The sequence below is a fragment of the Megalops cyprinoides genome, chromosome 18 (genome assembly GCF_013368585.1).
Source record: "Megalops cyprinoides isolate fMegCyp1 chromosome 18, fMegCyp1.pri, whole genome shotgun sequence".
Taxonomy (NCBI): Eukaryota; Metazoa; Chordata; class Actinopteri; order Elopiformes; family Megalopidae; genus Megalops; species Megalops cyprinoides.
This window is the reverse complement of record NC_050600.1, coordinates 5015212-5031950: the sequence shown is the minus strand read 5'-3', so window position 1 is coordinate 5031950 and position 16739 is coordinate 5015212. Positions and strand designations below refer to the sequence as shown.

The window sequence follows — 16739 nt, the reverse complement described above, 5'->3', positions numbered from 1 at the left end:
AAAGCATCTTTCAATTTCACATACCAATAGGACAGGGGAAAAAAAACACATTTTAAATGTAAAAATTGAGAGTAAAATCTAGAATTATTCCAACAAAAGGATGAACAATAGTAATAACCAGAAAATGAGTGTGCATTCTGCGAAATGGATGGATTTCTGTAATGATGATAAAACAAGGTCTTAACATTGATAAAACAAGGTCAATTACATTTGGATTCCAGTTCAAAACTGTAATTGCAACATGCCATTTATTTGTCATGTTGGCGTAACTTAATGAACAGGTCCTGCTGAACCCAGACTGTGAGGTTATGCACAGCACACAGCAGGACTGATCAGGCTGAAATGCATATGTTGTACATGGCAGACATCCCTTGGTAGAATAAACTCCTGTATCTCCAATGAGTATTTCGACTCTACACTGTGCACTTTTACAGTGGTTTAAAAATACTAACAGCAGACATTAGTGGCTCTTTGTCTACATTTCCCAGCATCCAGCCAATGTATTCTGTGCCATTCAGTTGTCTTTATGCTTTTCCTCCATAAGTGAAATGGAAGAATTACATCGTTTCTCCTGATGAATGCATGAATTGTATTTTGAGAACTAGTATTGAATGCATGTCTTCCATTTCAGACTGTATATTTAAAAATATTACATTTGCTTTGTTAAAGAGGCTTATTAAAGAGTACAGCATACCTTGTTCAAACAGTCAACTCAAAAATCAGAAGTAGAGAGAACCCTGGTATTCATTTACCTAGCATACATTATGTGCTGGCTGCACCTCAGAGTGAGCTGAACTGAGGTAAAACAATCTTAGTCCTTAGTCAAATGGTGATTTGAACACCCGTTCCTACAAATACAGATGTCACCACACATAATAGGGACATTGGAGTTTCCCCTAAAATGCATCACAGAGTTATTATCAGATTGCCAGGTGTGAAGAACTCATGCTAGAGCAGAGAGAGAGAGAGAGAGAGAGAGAGAGAGAGAGAGAGAGAGAGAGAGAGAGAGAGAGAGAGAGAGAGAGAGAGAGAGAGAGAGAGAGAGAGAGGGAGAGAGAGCAACAGGTTGGTGAACACAGGACCATAGCTCCACCTTGAGGCTGACCTTGCAGAGAACTTACTGCCTCTAGCATTCTGGCTGCAGGCTGACAGGAGTACATACCATAATTGGACACCGAAAGGAGTTTTAGAAAGGCAGATGGACCTGTGTATTTGATTTCTAAACCCACTCCCAAAACCCTACCACTTCTTTATTCTCTCCTGTGTATTATCAGCTGCACATCTTAAACATTTTACACACATGCACAATTTTGAATAGGAAAGTGTGTGATATGATCCAAATTATTTTCATCTGCATGAGTACATGGCTGCCCATCAACACTTCCACTTTCGTGTTACTTTGAAAATTGTTTAGTCTAAACTACACTTGAATACACTGTTTGCCGTTTTAGTCCAATGCAACCTTGGATAGATTTGGAGGCAGTTTTAACTGGATGGAGTTTTTGTGTTATCTGTGACTTGCAATTTGCCCAGATGCAAAATGAACAGATGTTGCTATTGAGTGATTAAATGTTAGACCAATGGTGAGTAATGCTTTAGGGGTAATGGAGGATTTGCTATGACGTAATGGATAGGAATATTACTGTAGAGAAGATGAACAACAAGAAGAAAAGGGGAAATGCAAAGTGGCCTAATTATGGCTATTTATTGTGTATCTGTATAAACAGTATGAAAACTTTGTTCAAATGATGTTACATGGTAGACACATCAGTTTTAGTAAAGACTCAAACCATATGGTCACTGAGGTTATTTCTGAGAAGGGTTCCTAACTCTCATTGCTGTTATCCATAGATAGGTCTATGGGGGGTATGGCATCCCACCAATCCCAATATCCAACAGCATATCTATGGGAATGCCAATTGGTTGCTCTGGTGACAAAAATCATTAAACTGTGCCTTACCTGGGTGTTATTCTAATCTACTGCATTCTAAACACAATGACCCTAGCTACTGAAGCCATGTCCTACAGAAAGATGCTTTAGGAGACAACATACATGCAAGTGTGTGACAGCAGAAGCATTTAACATGTGGCTCATATAGCCAGACTCCATCAGTTTCTTTCAAGACCACGGGAGCCGGCCACCTCCCCTGCCTCCTACTCATCTTTCCAAAAAGGCATAATGGCGCCTGCAAATGATCATGCCTTAACTTGCTGCCTCAACATTCAACTGCTTTCTTATTGTGGAGCAATGCAAGCGTGACATTACCACCACTGCATGTTCCCATGAACCCCTGACTGAGATGCAATATTGTCACAAGTTATACCCAGTCAGCCACCCAGAGAGACTCGCCAAGGCAGGAGCAAATGAACAAATGAAGAAATCAGAAAGAACAGAGCACTTCCTCCAATTGGGGATGGAATCCAATTCTAAATTTATTCCGTTACACAACAGTTACTGTGTCAGTTTGTGTGTTATCCACTTTGTGTTATTGATTGAATCAGTTTTCAGGTTTCTCTCCTCTGGCTTCACGCTTCCTACCACAGCTGGAAGTGATGGGTAGCGTGCTCACTAATGCAACTAATTAATTACAAAAAAAAAAACCCACCACAGAATCAGGCACAGAACTGATAGAAAGCTAGCTAAATAATACTGCAAAAGGAAAAAAATATTACGCAAAATGAAAGTGAATTAGCTAGCTGTCTGGATAGCATCAACCAACAAATTACTGACTCATGCGTGATAACCTAATCACAAAAAAATTGTGAATCTGAGTGAGTGAATCTGCACATCATATGCTGTCAACTGACATTTAAATTCATTTTATTTGTTTATATTGACTTGGACAGTGCAGTGAACCACCTAACTACCTTCCTACTCCTCCAAGGGCATTTTCTGAAATTTTCAAGGCTCGGGAGCATATATAGTTATACAGTTATAAAGGCCAACGAGCAGATCTCAATTAAACGCATATAGGCACTATCACCTGGGCTGCTGCAGTTTTACGCCAGCACTTCCTTCACAGAGCGATGAGGGAGCCGCCTCGTAACTTGCCATTAAAGAGCAGCGTGAGAAGGAGAGGCCCGGCAGAATCTCAGCCAGAACTCTTCCCATTTGACCCACACCTCTCACACCAGATCAAGAGAGTAAGCAGTGCATAACGCTAGCCATGAAACTGATCAGATTATGCAGTTTATTCCTCACATAGGAGGTGGCGCCGCAACAGAACGGTGTTGGTGCTTATTATAACTTAGATGGAAGAGAGCTCGCGTCTGTACTGAAAAGACGGCCTTGCGGCAGTGTTCTTGTTTGCACTACACGGTGGAGTCAGTGGGAGGCCACTAGTGTCTTTTAGGCAACTCTGTCACAATGAATTTTCTCCATCCCTCCTCCCCGTTTAGTCCGTTTCTACTGTGCCCTGCTGGTAGAAATCGTTCTTATTTTTAATCGCTCTTACGGCACCGTCCTCCACTCATGCTCTCCTCTCCACCACTTTCTCCCTCTCCTGCCATCCTCCAGTTGCTGTTCTGCCCTTTTTCTCACCCCAGCCCTTTCCTTACCCCTCTCCTTCCCCCTCTCTGTTTCCTCCAGCCTCACTCTCTCTCTCACTCACTCACTCACTCTCTCTCCCTCTCTCCTGGCAGTAGTCTTGTGCTCTGTCTGACCGGGAGGCCATTCCCCTGTTGACCTGCAGGAGACCTCTTTTGGACAGACTTACCCACAGCTGCAGCTGAGCTCCTGCCAAATAACCTAGAAAATCCTATTACGCAGTCAGTAATGAGAGGATGCCAGTGCAGAGAGGGGCAGGGCTGTGAAGGGGGGGGGGGGGGGGGCTTCTCCCCTCTTCTCCACCTTTACCTGTCTCTCCCCATGTCCCAGGAGCTGTGTGTTGTGTATTGGAGGTTGGCAGCAGATGCTAACACTGGATTCCGTGCATGCAAAGCTGCAGCCTGGCCATGCGAAAGCGCGTCTTGCAGCGCGGCAAACTCCTGCGGGTTGCTGTCGCATTCCGGCGAACGGTGGGATTCTGCGCTTGCTTTCGATGCATTCCAGCTGCGCATGGCGTCGGAAGGGCAGACACCAGATGTCCACCCATTTCCACAGCAAGTGAACACACAAACAAACCATAAACAGACAGATGATACCGCCCCCCTCTCTCCCTGTACTTACTCAGATTAGGGACGGAATCCAATTCTAAATTTGCTCCGTTACACAATATTTACTGTGTCAGCTTGACTTGGGAAAAGGTACAAACCGTGCTAGTGACCCGATACAGATCCAATAACGGACCAGGTACATAATTACTGAGTAATAATTGCCAAGTATCCATTGATGAGGATTCTAGTTGCTCTTCCGATCAGTGAGCGTGCTCAGAATATTGCCCGAGGAGCATATTCAGCCTGTGGTTCTTCCTTTAAGTAGCCTACTTGTCTTTGCAAAGGTAGGAAAAGTGCTCACATTACTGACAAAGTGTTAGTCTAGTCTAAAGCTCCCTACGTGTGATAAGACATAAAATATTTAATTTGTTCTGAATTGATATGTCCACACAGGGAAAGGAAGTGACGCGGTGAAAACGGCCATAGAAAAGCGTTCAAAAGATCCATGGTACATAACCCTTGTACAGGTGGGTAAATCTGTGAGCCAATCAGCTCTCTAATTTTCGGAATCCAGGATCGCTGCCGATGATCTCTCTCAGTGGAAACAAATCTATGCTTGATTACGCTTAATAAACACTCATACAAACACCCAGCACTTCAGTCAGTCCGATAGTTTGGCTAGTTTGTCTCAAACTTTGAACACTGTCGAATTCGACCAGCAGAGAATTTGGGGAAAAAAAACTGCCACCGATTCACAATATCTCTGAATATATTCCTAGAGCAAACATTAAAAATAAGCAAGAAGATAATATAAGTAAATAAATAAATTGTAAATGAAAGAAAATGCAATCTCGTGTAGACTAAGGACACCCCAACAACCAGGTGCAACTCACTCACACTAACCACATGTAACAAAGATTTATTTCATGGCCCTTTACTCGGCTAGAATTGGTCCTTTTAAAATTATAATTAAAAATACAATTGCATACAAATTACGAAGACGTTTTAACCTTAAAATGTTAATTAAAAACTACATTTAAAGAGTCAATACAGGCGATAGAAGTGTGGGCACTTCGTCATAAAAGCGTTAATTAAACTACATTTAAAGAGTCACCATAAGCGATAGAAGCTTGAACACTTCTATATACTTCTGCATATATTCCAGAGCAACTTCGTGTAGTAGGCTACATATTTAGCGAATACACTCGATATTGTAGCCTATATTATTTGACCACAATTTATTCTGAATTCTTCACTACATAATACCATTTCTTTTTAAAGATAAACAGCTATTGCCAATATGTTAACGTATGCGTAAAACTTTTTCATCACTTGAAAATCTGCTTATGTTGAATAGTGTAGGTTTTTAAATAAAAAAAAAAGAATCTGACTGAGAATCAGTGTCAGGAGACTAATTTTGTGCCAAACGTGTCTAACTGCCTGGCTTTTTGTAAACCTGTTTTCGTATTCGTGCATTAATTAATTCGTATCAGTCAAACTTGTTGAAAAGAGAGGAAACCACGTTTTAAATAACTGAATAAAAAGAGGGAAGATACGGCTAATATAGAGCCAGAAATGTTACATGAAATAAAATACAATTTTGTTATATGAATCTGAGTAATTAGTCTTTCACGAGCAAGTAATACACGTACGTTAATTGGATTTGATTCAGTTATTTGATTCAATTCATTGCACCAAATCTGCGCTCCATGGTCGCTCCACCTGAGCTGACTTTCATCAGAAATATTTTTTAATTCACGTGGCTTGAAGGACCAAACGTAGGTTACGGAAAAACAAAATTTATAGTAGAAGTTTCTCTTTTATTTGACTCAGTAATGTACCGACCAGCTCGAAAGGTCATCTTGGGAAGATTCAACAAATATGTCTAACAAATTAATGTACCAATTGGTAAATTATGACCAGATTACTTTAAAATAAAACATTAATCGATAAAAGTTAACGATATGCTACTATTATCGTACAAACAATTAGAATAAAATGGGTAAGGTTAATTTAAGATCAGTTCATAAATTGTACATGGCTTTTTTTACTTGTTAAATGGTAAAAGTAAGGAATTTAAATTTCCCTATTAATCTAAAAGGATAAAATACTAATGCAAGTGTGGGATTGCTCGCGCGCAACGTGAATTCCACTCTCGGAGAATGTAATTGTGAGTGGGCCAAAGACGTGAAACTGTTTTGTTTTGTGGGAGAAAACATGCAAATTCATATACCTGGGCTGAATATTCGGAGATTATTTTATAGTTTCAGGTCATATTAATAAATTTACATAGCTACAGTAAGTGATAATGCGGTCAAATTGGATTAAATGGGTCACGTGCTTGCAGAATGGTTGTTTCTCGTTCACTATAGTCTCGTGCTGAAATGGGCACAATGGGCACCACAAAAGAAAAGTAATGCCAACTCATGCTCAAAAATAGCTTTGCTCGAAATCATTTTGTGAACCCTGCAATACGGGTTTTTTCCTTTTAAATATTTGGTCCAATAATAACCGTCCCTCCTTCTCACGTTGCGTCTTATCACCGTATTGCACTTAAAACACACTAACAGCTGTAGCCTGGGTACGAATAAATATACCACAGAAACGAAAACGTATTGTAAAACACCTGGATACTGTGATATATTTTGTTATTATTATTATTATTATTATTGTCAATGTTGTTATTATTAACACTATTAATATTATTATTAATAATTGTTAGTAGTGGTAGTAGTAGTAGAATCGTTTTTGTAGAAGTAGTGATAAGCAGTAGGGTTATCGCTGGATTGATGAACACTCTAAGAGCTTCCATGATGTCGTGTCACCTCATAGGTGATATGGGATCACAGGTTATGATATTATCAGCGAGGCACAGACGAGGTGGCCGAGTGGTTAAGGCGATGGACTGCTAATCCATTGTGCTCTGCACGCGTGGGTTCGAATCCCATCCTCGTCGAAAGCTGGTACGTTTTGAAATGTAATTGCATTGAAATAAAAAACGGATAAATTTCCGAATACAAGCGTATGTGTTTGAAAGAACAATAGCGCACTCTCTTACTCCATAAAAATGTTTACAACAAACATGTAGTATCAGTTCCAAGCTTAACATGAGCTATGCAAATATATAGGTATCATAATTTTTGTACCCATAACTTTCATGTCATAACATTAACCAATTCTAATTCAACAGGGTATATCGACATTTTGTGTAGTGGTGGGTGCCAATTCGCTATTGCAACATTGTAAATTCTGAGAATCTCTTCCGGACAAAGGGAGTCTATTTTTGAACATACACGTGCAAATCGATGTTATGTGAGTGCATCTAAAGCAAAATAATATTTAAACATTAATATTTTGCCTTAATACTGGAATTACATTATAAATATTATGTATATTAGGAATGTGCTCTCGCTGGAGATTTCCCGTCCATGATTTCTGGGAGCCAAATAATTTATGCAAACTGGTCTTAACTTCCACACGAAAGTCACCTGTCCCTCCATCAGCAGCACAGCTTCTTTATTCCTTCATGGTAGCATAGCAGGAAGAAAGGCGCTCACGTGACCTTTCAGTTCCACCGAGGTGTATGAAATCAGGTAGAGCAGTGTGCCTTGCTTATGGAGGCTTGATTAAATACAGGTGTGGCTTAAGAGCAGGGAGAAGGCTCGCTTTGTCCCTGCTGCGTGCTTGCATAAGGCTGGTTTCTGTTGTCTGTTTGGTTCTAAAATAAATTATAGGTTTTTTAACCTTTTGTTTTTGGCTCATGTATGAGAGAAGTGGCGGCCAGCTTCTCTACAAGCAGTAAGGATGAAAAAGTCAGAAACACAGGGAGGACAGCGGAAGTGAAAGAGCACAAAATATAGTGGAAAAACAATGCAATTTGGGTAGAAGTCTCCAGTGGAGTAGTCTTCACTGTCAGATACAGATTAAACACAGCGCGGTATCTTTACCCTCATTCTAGAATAGACTGGCCCGTGTTCCTGAACATCACCAATTTAAATGTAAGCAGTTATCTCCTGTGTGCCCAGGCACAAGGTGTTGTCCTATGAATACTATTCGGCATCAAGCTAACGGCTGTATATTATAATTTATTCTTACATCTGATCTTTCTGCTCAAAAATAGGAACATGTTATATCATAATCAAAATGGCATTGCATAGAGCACAGTCATGTTGTTCAAAATCAATGAATTGTATTAAATTAAATCCATTTATACTTTTGTGGGGAACCGATCATTCTGTTCGATTTCATTTGAAATGGACCACTCGCAGGTATCATAATGCAGTCTGAGGCTGTTCGCTGATAGCAAAATGCTTTCTGGGTTTTGTAAGATTTCACTTGCCCTAAAGATGTTCATGAAACTACATAGGAATTTAACTTTATTTAAAAATAAATAAATAAATAAGTTCCCACCTGTGGATTCCTCCTATAACTCCTGCATCTATAAAATAGTGCTTGAATTTGAAATGCTTGTTAGTCATGCATAACTGGTTAAGCATGAATATCAATCAAACGTAAGCTGTTGGTTTCTGCCACCGGTTGTCACTGGCTGCCATTGGTTGAAATGCATCTCTGAAACCTGTAGGTCTGTGGAGCATCAGGGCCAGAGGAGGATACCTTTGCTGTAGAGTACCATCATAATCAAGATGGCTGACTGGTGGAGCGCACCGCTTCTAGACAGTAGTCTCTTCTGTTGGTCAAGAGACCATTTCTGGGGTCACAAGTGGGGTGACCACTTCTGACAGGTAAGACTGTACAGGTAACGTGCACCTTGACAAACTACTTACATTTTAGATTTTATAGCCCATTGGTGTGTATAAAATGTGAGATTATGTGACAAGACAATCTTGTACTAGACTGTAGGTTGTGCTCTTTATAGGTCCTGGATTAGGATGCCTGCAAGAATTCAATAATGTAGACATAAAAATATAAATTTAAGGAGATGAAAAGGAAATCATCCAATCGCCCACATTATATTTTTCGTGAATGAAAACTCCCCCTTCTGATTCAGGCTCTACCCCTTCCTTTCATGTCCTCCAGACCACGTTGTGATGGAGGCAGGGTGTGGAATTCACAAGGGAAGAGGAAGCAAAGTTCGCTGACCTTTCATGGTGTCGCCCGCGTGGGTGCGCTGACGAGGACGGGCGCTGGCAGCGACAGCGCTGTTTACGCCTGCAGTGCACGAGCCCACCGGGGACAGGCCCGCAGTGCCAGCCCCGCAGCTGCGAGACCGCGGCGCCGTCACGATCACCGCTGACCGCCGTTTGTGATTGCCATCGAGCTGGCACCCGTACGCCACGAAAAACGCCCGTCGTCTCGCTTGCTCGTTTCGCTGACTGGGTGGTGCATGTGCCATGACCTAAAGCGTGTGGCATGAGCTCAGTGGCTCACGGCTACGCACACCAGCGGCACAACCATCCAAAAAATGCAATCCCGTCCAGACAGTCCTGTGCACGGATCTGACTTCCTTTCAGCTCGTCTCTATAAATTCAGCGGGAGTTGGCGATACGTTTTTGGTGTTCGTTTCCTTTCTATGGATATGTTTACGATAAAGGTTGGGTTTCACACAAAAGCTTGAGAGTAAGGGTCTGATCAGGTTTCAGGTGAAGAGAAGAAGAATCATGTACAATATTACCAAACCATAGCTTTACTTTAGTTCTGTCTGAATTAACTGCACAAAGGTTGTGATCCAAGGCCCAAAAATAGATATCCATATATAAATACACTTAAAACACTTTAAAGGGGAAGTAAACCTCAAACCAAATCTATTTCTTCTTGTTCCTGGCATTATACTTTATCTGGCATGCAAATTAACAGCACTGAATAATATTAAGAGCAGCAATTTCTACTCTTCTCCATTTAAGAGAAGACACTTCAGTGTCAGCATGCTGCTTTTCTCTGTTCCAAGAAGTGAGAAGTGAGAATTGAGAGAGAACTGATATTCTTATTCATATTAGTTTTGAGTTTTGAGCTGTGAGGTTGGAATTTGTTTTGAGGCTGGGTGAGGTTTAGAGTGTTTTTTTAGCTAGGTTAGGGTTAGGACTAGACAATCTCCTTGTCTAATTACACTCATTAAAAAATGTTTCAAAATATAAAGAGAAAGACGGGATAACGTAATGCCTGTGTACACATCCAGGCGCAGGTTATTGATTACCCACACGATTGATGTGATCATGTTGATTCCCAGGTGAAACGTGTGAGCAGGTAGTCTAACACGACATGAGCACTGCCACCAAAGCTGTAAAGGTCATCTGTCAGGCAACTCCCTTATGAGCTGTTCACCTTTCAGGCTCCGATTATTCAGTGGAAACACAAAGCCATTTACTATCACCTGACAACTGGACCTAATACGAGCACAAAGTGCTGAAATGTAAGAGATAAAAGTAACAAGAGAAGCCTGACTGACCTACCCACCACTATCCTTGCTGTGGGCTGCAAGTCATTGTTGGCAGGAGGCACAGCTGGTTTTGAGCCCACGTCAAAGATGAGCACCTTGCCAACTGAGCCACTTGGCAGCCTCCCAAGCCTAAAAGCACAAAGGTTATGCATTTATCCGAGAATGAACTGGAGGGGCTGTCAAAGATATAGCCAGGGCTTGGAACGTTGTATGAATTAACAGCCACAAGATTACCGCCACTGTGTGTTACAGATTCAGGATGCAACTCCAAACCCAAACGTAACCTCCCCATATGACCAAACACGCATATTTATCGCGAACACTCGTCCATGCTGTTCGTCTAGCCCTGCCCTGCTGGTTTGGCTGGTCTGCTGTCTCTTGTGATGCGCTGTGACAGCGCTCTTTAATTGCGTAATTAGCAAAGGTCAGTGAGCTGCTAGACAAAACTGGGGGCAAAAGGAAATGCCTGGTTTCGCAAGTGCAGATTCCACCCTGATACATCCTTTTTTCCCAATTAACTGGATAACATCAGTGACAAAACTCAGACCCGTCCTCATTCTTGCTGACACAGCTCAAACAGCACGGTGCTTTCAGTTTCTTCTTGTTCTTGCCTTTTTTGTTCTGGCTTTTGCTGTATTGCATTTAATCATTCACCCAATTTCATGTTAATATTGACACCCCACAGCAGAGGACTGGATGGTAAATGATTTGAAACGTGCCATTTATCTGATAAACGTGTTCCAGAGAAAACAAGGACCTGGGAAAACCTGCTGAATCAGAGCTCTCCAAGACCACAGCCACCTAAGCAGCTGGTCCCATTCAGATCAATGTAACCCCCAGCTTTGCCCATGAAGTCAATTTACACAACTGCAATTTTACATTACATTTACATTACATGCATTTCGCAGACATTCTTATCCAGAGCGACTTCCTACACAATACAACATAAGTGTAACATTAAGCAACAGTGTCAGACCAGGCTCACAACACTCCAAGACCAGTGAGTGTGAGCATAATATTATTCAAGCCCTACTACAAGTTAACTTGTGCACTCTCACAAAAGCCAAGTATACTACTATACAACAGTCCCTAGAACACAAATTATAATATGTCATAATGCTACACACAAAACTGGCATCAAACACAAGAAGTAGCAGGTGTTAGGGGTGGGGATAGAAGTGGAAGCTACATGCAATCTGAAGAGGTGGGTCTTCAGTCTGTGTCAGAAGATGGCCAATGATTCTGCTATCCTAACCACTGTGGGGAGTTCAATCCACCACTAAGGGACCAGTACAGACAGGGGTCATATCTGAGACAATTTTTCTATTTCTTTTCTCTTTCATACAATCTCATCTGTAACAATTTATTACTTCAAATGCACCTCTGACGTGTCTGTGAAAGCTTAAGGAGAACCGTCTGCGCTCGGTCCATAAAAACACGGCACCATCTGCATCAAGAGCTGCCCTGCTGTCAAAGGCTCTGAGGAGCTTGTTTCTCAACGGTAACAGGAGGGGGAAAAAAAGCATCTCATGCGCACGGAATGAACCCAAAGTCTGTAAAACTACAGTAAATGTAAGGTGGGATACCCAGGCCTTATGTAAACATGTTATCTATAATTGCATTTCATTTTAGTTTTTTTTTCTATCATGTTCTGCTACCTATGCTTTTTGCAACCCCGTTTTCACTAAAGACAAAAAAAAACCCTTTCCATTCCCAGTATTGTTGTTCAGTCCTTTAGGACTGACATTTTCCAGAGAGGCCTCTCATACAGGGCAGCGGAGCCGTGACAGACCACGAGCATAAGTGCATCTCCTCTCCCTGCTTAGAAACGTCAGGTCTCGTTACGGTTCCTCCGTCCTGCGGCGCACCCGCACATTTTTTCCCCCTTCCCGGGATCTCCGTCTTCAGAGCGCCATCACCGCCTCCGCCTGAGACGAGGCCTACGGTCAGAAGTGCTGACAGCAGTTCACCTCTCTGAGGGCTGACAGCCATGGAAGCGATTGTGGTTCAAAGGGTGCATCCCTCTCCGGAGAGAGTGAGGGCATTACGAAGTAATGTGCGGCCCAGCTGACAAGACCAGGGAAAGCTGAGGGTTTGCTTGCTCCTCTGAGGCCAGTGCTGATTACAAGGCCGCACTATATTATTTATGTAGATGTCAGGGGGTACGGGTTGATATTTCACTTTAGTGGCCACTAGCCTGATCCCAGTGAAGCTGTTTTGTGCCAGAAAACAAGATTACTCACTGTTAAAACATAGACAAATTAAAGTGTGGCAGGTTAAGAGATTGTCCTTGAACATCCTGTCTATCTGCTGATAAATTAATGTATTTAATGAGTGCATAAAATGTTTCAAAAAAGCACCGTGCATGCTCATACACAGCGCGAACTGTGCTCCTCTGGGTTTCGTCAGAAGGCATCATTCCCAGAAAATTCCTTAAACCATCTACAGTATATACTGCTGCCAGTCCAACAGGGAAACGTTTTTATAAAAAGGACAAGGGACCGTGTCAGAGTCACTCAGTCCATGCTGCAGCTGCGAAATCGTGACTTGAATCGCATCATGCCGCATATTAACTGGATTGTGTTCATCATTTCAGTTACATGACCCTGCAGGCCAGAGAAAAGAAGGATACTGCCGGCTAGGCAGAGTTTCACTTCCTGTTTTCTCTGTTACTAAGCTCTTCTTTGTGCACAGGATGTCAGAAAGGGGACAGAAAGTGAGAGTTTGTGAGAGACAGATAGAACAGAACAGATCTTGCGTTAGAGACGAACACCCTGTATCTGACCTTCCTGGGACCCAGCCACTCGAACCGTCAGCACCGTTTCCATCATGCTAACTCCAGGTGAGGGCAGCAGAATTTCAGGTGAGACAGACTGATAGTGGCGATGGTGAGTTGTGTGTTAGCATCATAAGCTTGGCAGTCATTGAAATAAATGAAAAGGCTGAGGTGAAATCCAAATAAAATATAATTCTTGTTTGAAATCGTCATATGCAAATTTAAGGTCAAAGCATGTTGATATTGTTGATATTTAATCCAGTTCTTCTAATAATATGTGATGTAATAGTATGTCATGTGTGTTGAAAGTAGTCTGATAAATCTATATGTCGGATAGAAAACTCATTGGTGACACGTGTAATCAAGACAAAGTCCTCTCGTTGACAGGATTCGGCAGTAATGGCCAGCATTCTGGGCTTACAGATGGCGAATGATGTGCTTCCCATGCTGGGTCATTGGGCACAGATGTTTAAACATAAATCAGACAAATGAACAATGATCTCTCAATCATTATTTGTTTGTTTTCCAGATGTCCAGATCCAGGGCAAGTTACAGAGCTCCCATTTGATTTAATGCTTTTATTTATACACCCGGATATTTACTGGAGCGGTTGTGGCTGTTAAGTACTTTGCCCAAGCAAAGAGCATTCCAGCAGGGAGCCAAGCCTGTAGCCTTCTGTCGGGTTTCCATGCTCCCTGCCCTGTGATCTATTTAATTGATGTTTGCACAGATAATAAGGATCCTCCACAGCAGGAGATGAGAAGGCCAGCAGAGTCTCTGATACACTGTCCACCTCCCCTAGTTTCACTTCCCAAACATTTACCGATCCACGGGGTGTACTTCTCCTTTGCGTTATTTGAAATGTTGACTCATTCTGTGTTAAATTCTGCACAAATGTATTGTTTTCTTCCGCATCAGTTGTTATATGAAATTATTGTCATCGGTTGTCATTGTTTACAGTATATATATATATAACAGTAATATAACAGCAAATCTTCGATCAACATCAACCCCTTTTCCCAACATCAACATGAGTGCCTGGTTTGTGTTTGACAGGTTCTGGAGAGGAAAGTAGTTATTCCTCTGAAGATGAAGAGGATATTGAGGTATTAATTTTTTTAAATGAATAACCTGGCCTCTCTTTTATGGTACCAATTTTAAGCTGTTGTTCGGTGTAAAACCATCAGCCACCTGCCAAATAAATGATATTTCAGCTGCACGGATTCCATGCACTATATGTGCCTGTTATCCTAGCCAAGGTGGGCATTGCAGAGGATGACAGAATAGAGCATGGTGTGATTTCTCGTTGTAAATGTGCCGTGTGTCGTGTGGCGTGTGGCGTGTGTGCCAGCTGTGCTCCAAATACTGACGCTTCTGTTCCCCTGAATGAGCCCAAGTGTCTGCCTGCATTTGTCATAGTGCCAGATTTTGGAAAAGGAGAGAGATGAGGCGAACCAGAAGCTGTCCGAGATCGAACAGGGTAAAGCTTTGACGTGCGATCAAAAAATTTGGGAGTTTTGAGCTGATTACACCCGTCAAAGCAGAGCATGTTGGCTTGACATGAGTCTATGTGTCTGTGTGTGCATGCACGCGCGCGCGTGTGTGTGTGTGTGTGTATATGTGTGTGTGCGTACGTACATGTGTGTGTGTGTGCATGTATGTATGTGTGTGTGTGTGTGTGTGTGTGTGTGTGTGCATGTGTGCTTGTGTGTGTGTGCGTGTGTGTGTGTCTCTGTGTGTGTGTGTGTGTGTGTGTGTATGTCTGTGTGTGTGCGTGTGCGTGTGCATGTGCGTGTGCGTGTGCGTGTGCGTGTGTGTGTGTGTCTGTGTGTGTGTGTGGGTGGGTCTCCAGTGTCTCTCCAGCTCCTGAAAGAGATCGATGCCCTGGAGATGCAGTTCCAGATCGAGCGCTCGTGCCGGGAGAGTGCGGAGGCCTTCGCAGTGAAGGTGGGGCTCCTGGTCCTCGACAACGCTTCAGATGCGGATGATTCAGAGCTGTAAGGGAAATGCAGTCAGCCCGTCCCTCCCTGTCCTCACCTCCTGACCCTCTGACATCTACAGATGACAAAGGAGAACAAAGTGCTGAAGAGAAGGAGCCAAGCCCTGATACCACTCATCCGCGAACTTCCTGAAAACCTCCACGCGCTGACCTTTGACCCCGAGCCTGACCCCGGGCCCGAAACAGACCCTGACGATGGCGTATCATCCATTCTGCAGTGCCAGTCCCAAATCCGAGGTAGGGTCACCCCTGTAGCACCGGGGAAATTGGGAACGGTAGCCAGTGGAGACAAACTAGGAGGACTAAATGTTGATGGACAGCCTTGGAACCTGAGAGAAGAGAGGACAGTAGTCGGTAGAGGGGCAGTAAGGGTGGGTAATAACAGTGGTCAGTATAGAGATGTGGCCGTGGCAATTGCAGCAGTAACAGCACTAAGCATTGGGCGTATTGGCAATAATTCCTCCCGCCTCCTCAGACCTGCAGGGTTCTCTGGATCAGCTTCTGGGGGAGAAGTTGCAGTTGTCTGAGCAGGTGGAGGAGCTGAAGAGAGAGCAGGCCAAACTCAGAGAGCAGGTAACGCTTGCGGGGATTGTGCTCTGTGCCTGTGTCTGTGTGGCCAGATGGAGGCGCTATGGAGACAGCAGACGCGGCCTCAGGAGCAAGAAGCGACAAGAACCGATCTTGCGTGTCCAGAGTCTCTGTCCATGGAAACACACAGAAACACAGGAATCACTGTTAAATAGAACGAATACCTGAGGCTGGGGCCTCTGGAGGAACAGCAGTCAGCACTGATTGATGTTGCCTGAGATGATGAGAAATGTTGCCATTTATCTCCCTCACACAAGAGGAAGTGACCTATGGGAGGCAATGTGTGAGCTCTTTGAAGCTGTGCAACAATGTCAGCCTGTAGCGTGTGTGCGTGCGTGCGTGCGTGTGTGCGTGTGTGCGTGTGTGCGTGCGTGCGTGCGTGCGTGCGTGCGTGCGTGCGTGCGTGTGTGTGTGACTGTGCTCTCTGTCTTCCTTCAGCTAGCCATGGAGGTGGAGGAGAAGGAGGCCATACTGAGGAAACTAAACAAGCAGAACAGAACTTTGACCAAAATGAAACGAGGTGAGAGCAACTCAAACTACCGCCCCAGCGTGCCCCGGTCCTACCCCCTTCCCAAAAGTTCACAGCCCTTCAGACTTAAATGTTAAAGGTGAAACAGAGTGAACATGCTGGAAAAAGTTTATTTTAGTCTCCGTGGCGATTGCGGCAGATGGCAGCCTACCCCCCTTACTTTCCGCTCCTCTGTTGAGACACCCCATGGTGTGCCCATCACCCCTCTGTGTGACGGGAAGGTCACTGCCAGGAGGGACAAGTGTCATTTACTCATGAGAGACGCACAATTTGGAGGTCACAGGGAAGACATCTTCCGTAACAGACAGAGACATTTCCCCTTCCCTCTTAATGTCCTCAAGGTCTCTTACCATCCTGT

At 43.2% G+C, this 16739-nt stretch overlaps 1 protein-coding gene and 1 non-coding gene across 2 annotated transcripts in view; both read left to right on the top strand.

Moving 5' to 3' along the window:
• The first annotated feature begins 6969 nt into the window (after positions 1 to 6969).
• Positions 6970 to 7051, top strand: trnas-gcu. The gene has a single exon. It is a non-coding gene; the product is annotated as a tRNA-Ser (tRNA).
• A 6267-nt stretch (positions 7052 to 13318) lies between these two features.
• shtn2 (shootin 2) overlaps positions 13319 to 16739 on the top strand; it is an 11074-nt gene continuing 7653 nt past the window's right edge. The window contains exons 1-7 of the mRNA XM_036551792.1: positions 13319 to 13331; positions 14322 to 14371; positions 14685 to 14745; positions 15118 to 15212; positions 15327 to 15501; positions 15740 to 15837; positions 16291 to 16372. Coding sequence (XP_036407685.1) covers positions 13319 to 13331; positions 14322 to 14371; positions 14685 to 14745; positions 15118 to 15212; positions 15327 to 15501; positions 15740 to 15837; positions 16291 to 16372 — 574 coding nt within the window. The remainder of the gene's footprint in view (positions 13332 to 14321; positions 14372 to 14684; positions 14746 to 15117; positions 15213 to 15326; positions 15502 to 15739; positions 15838 to 16290; positions 16373 to 16739) is intronic.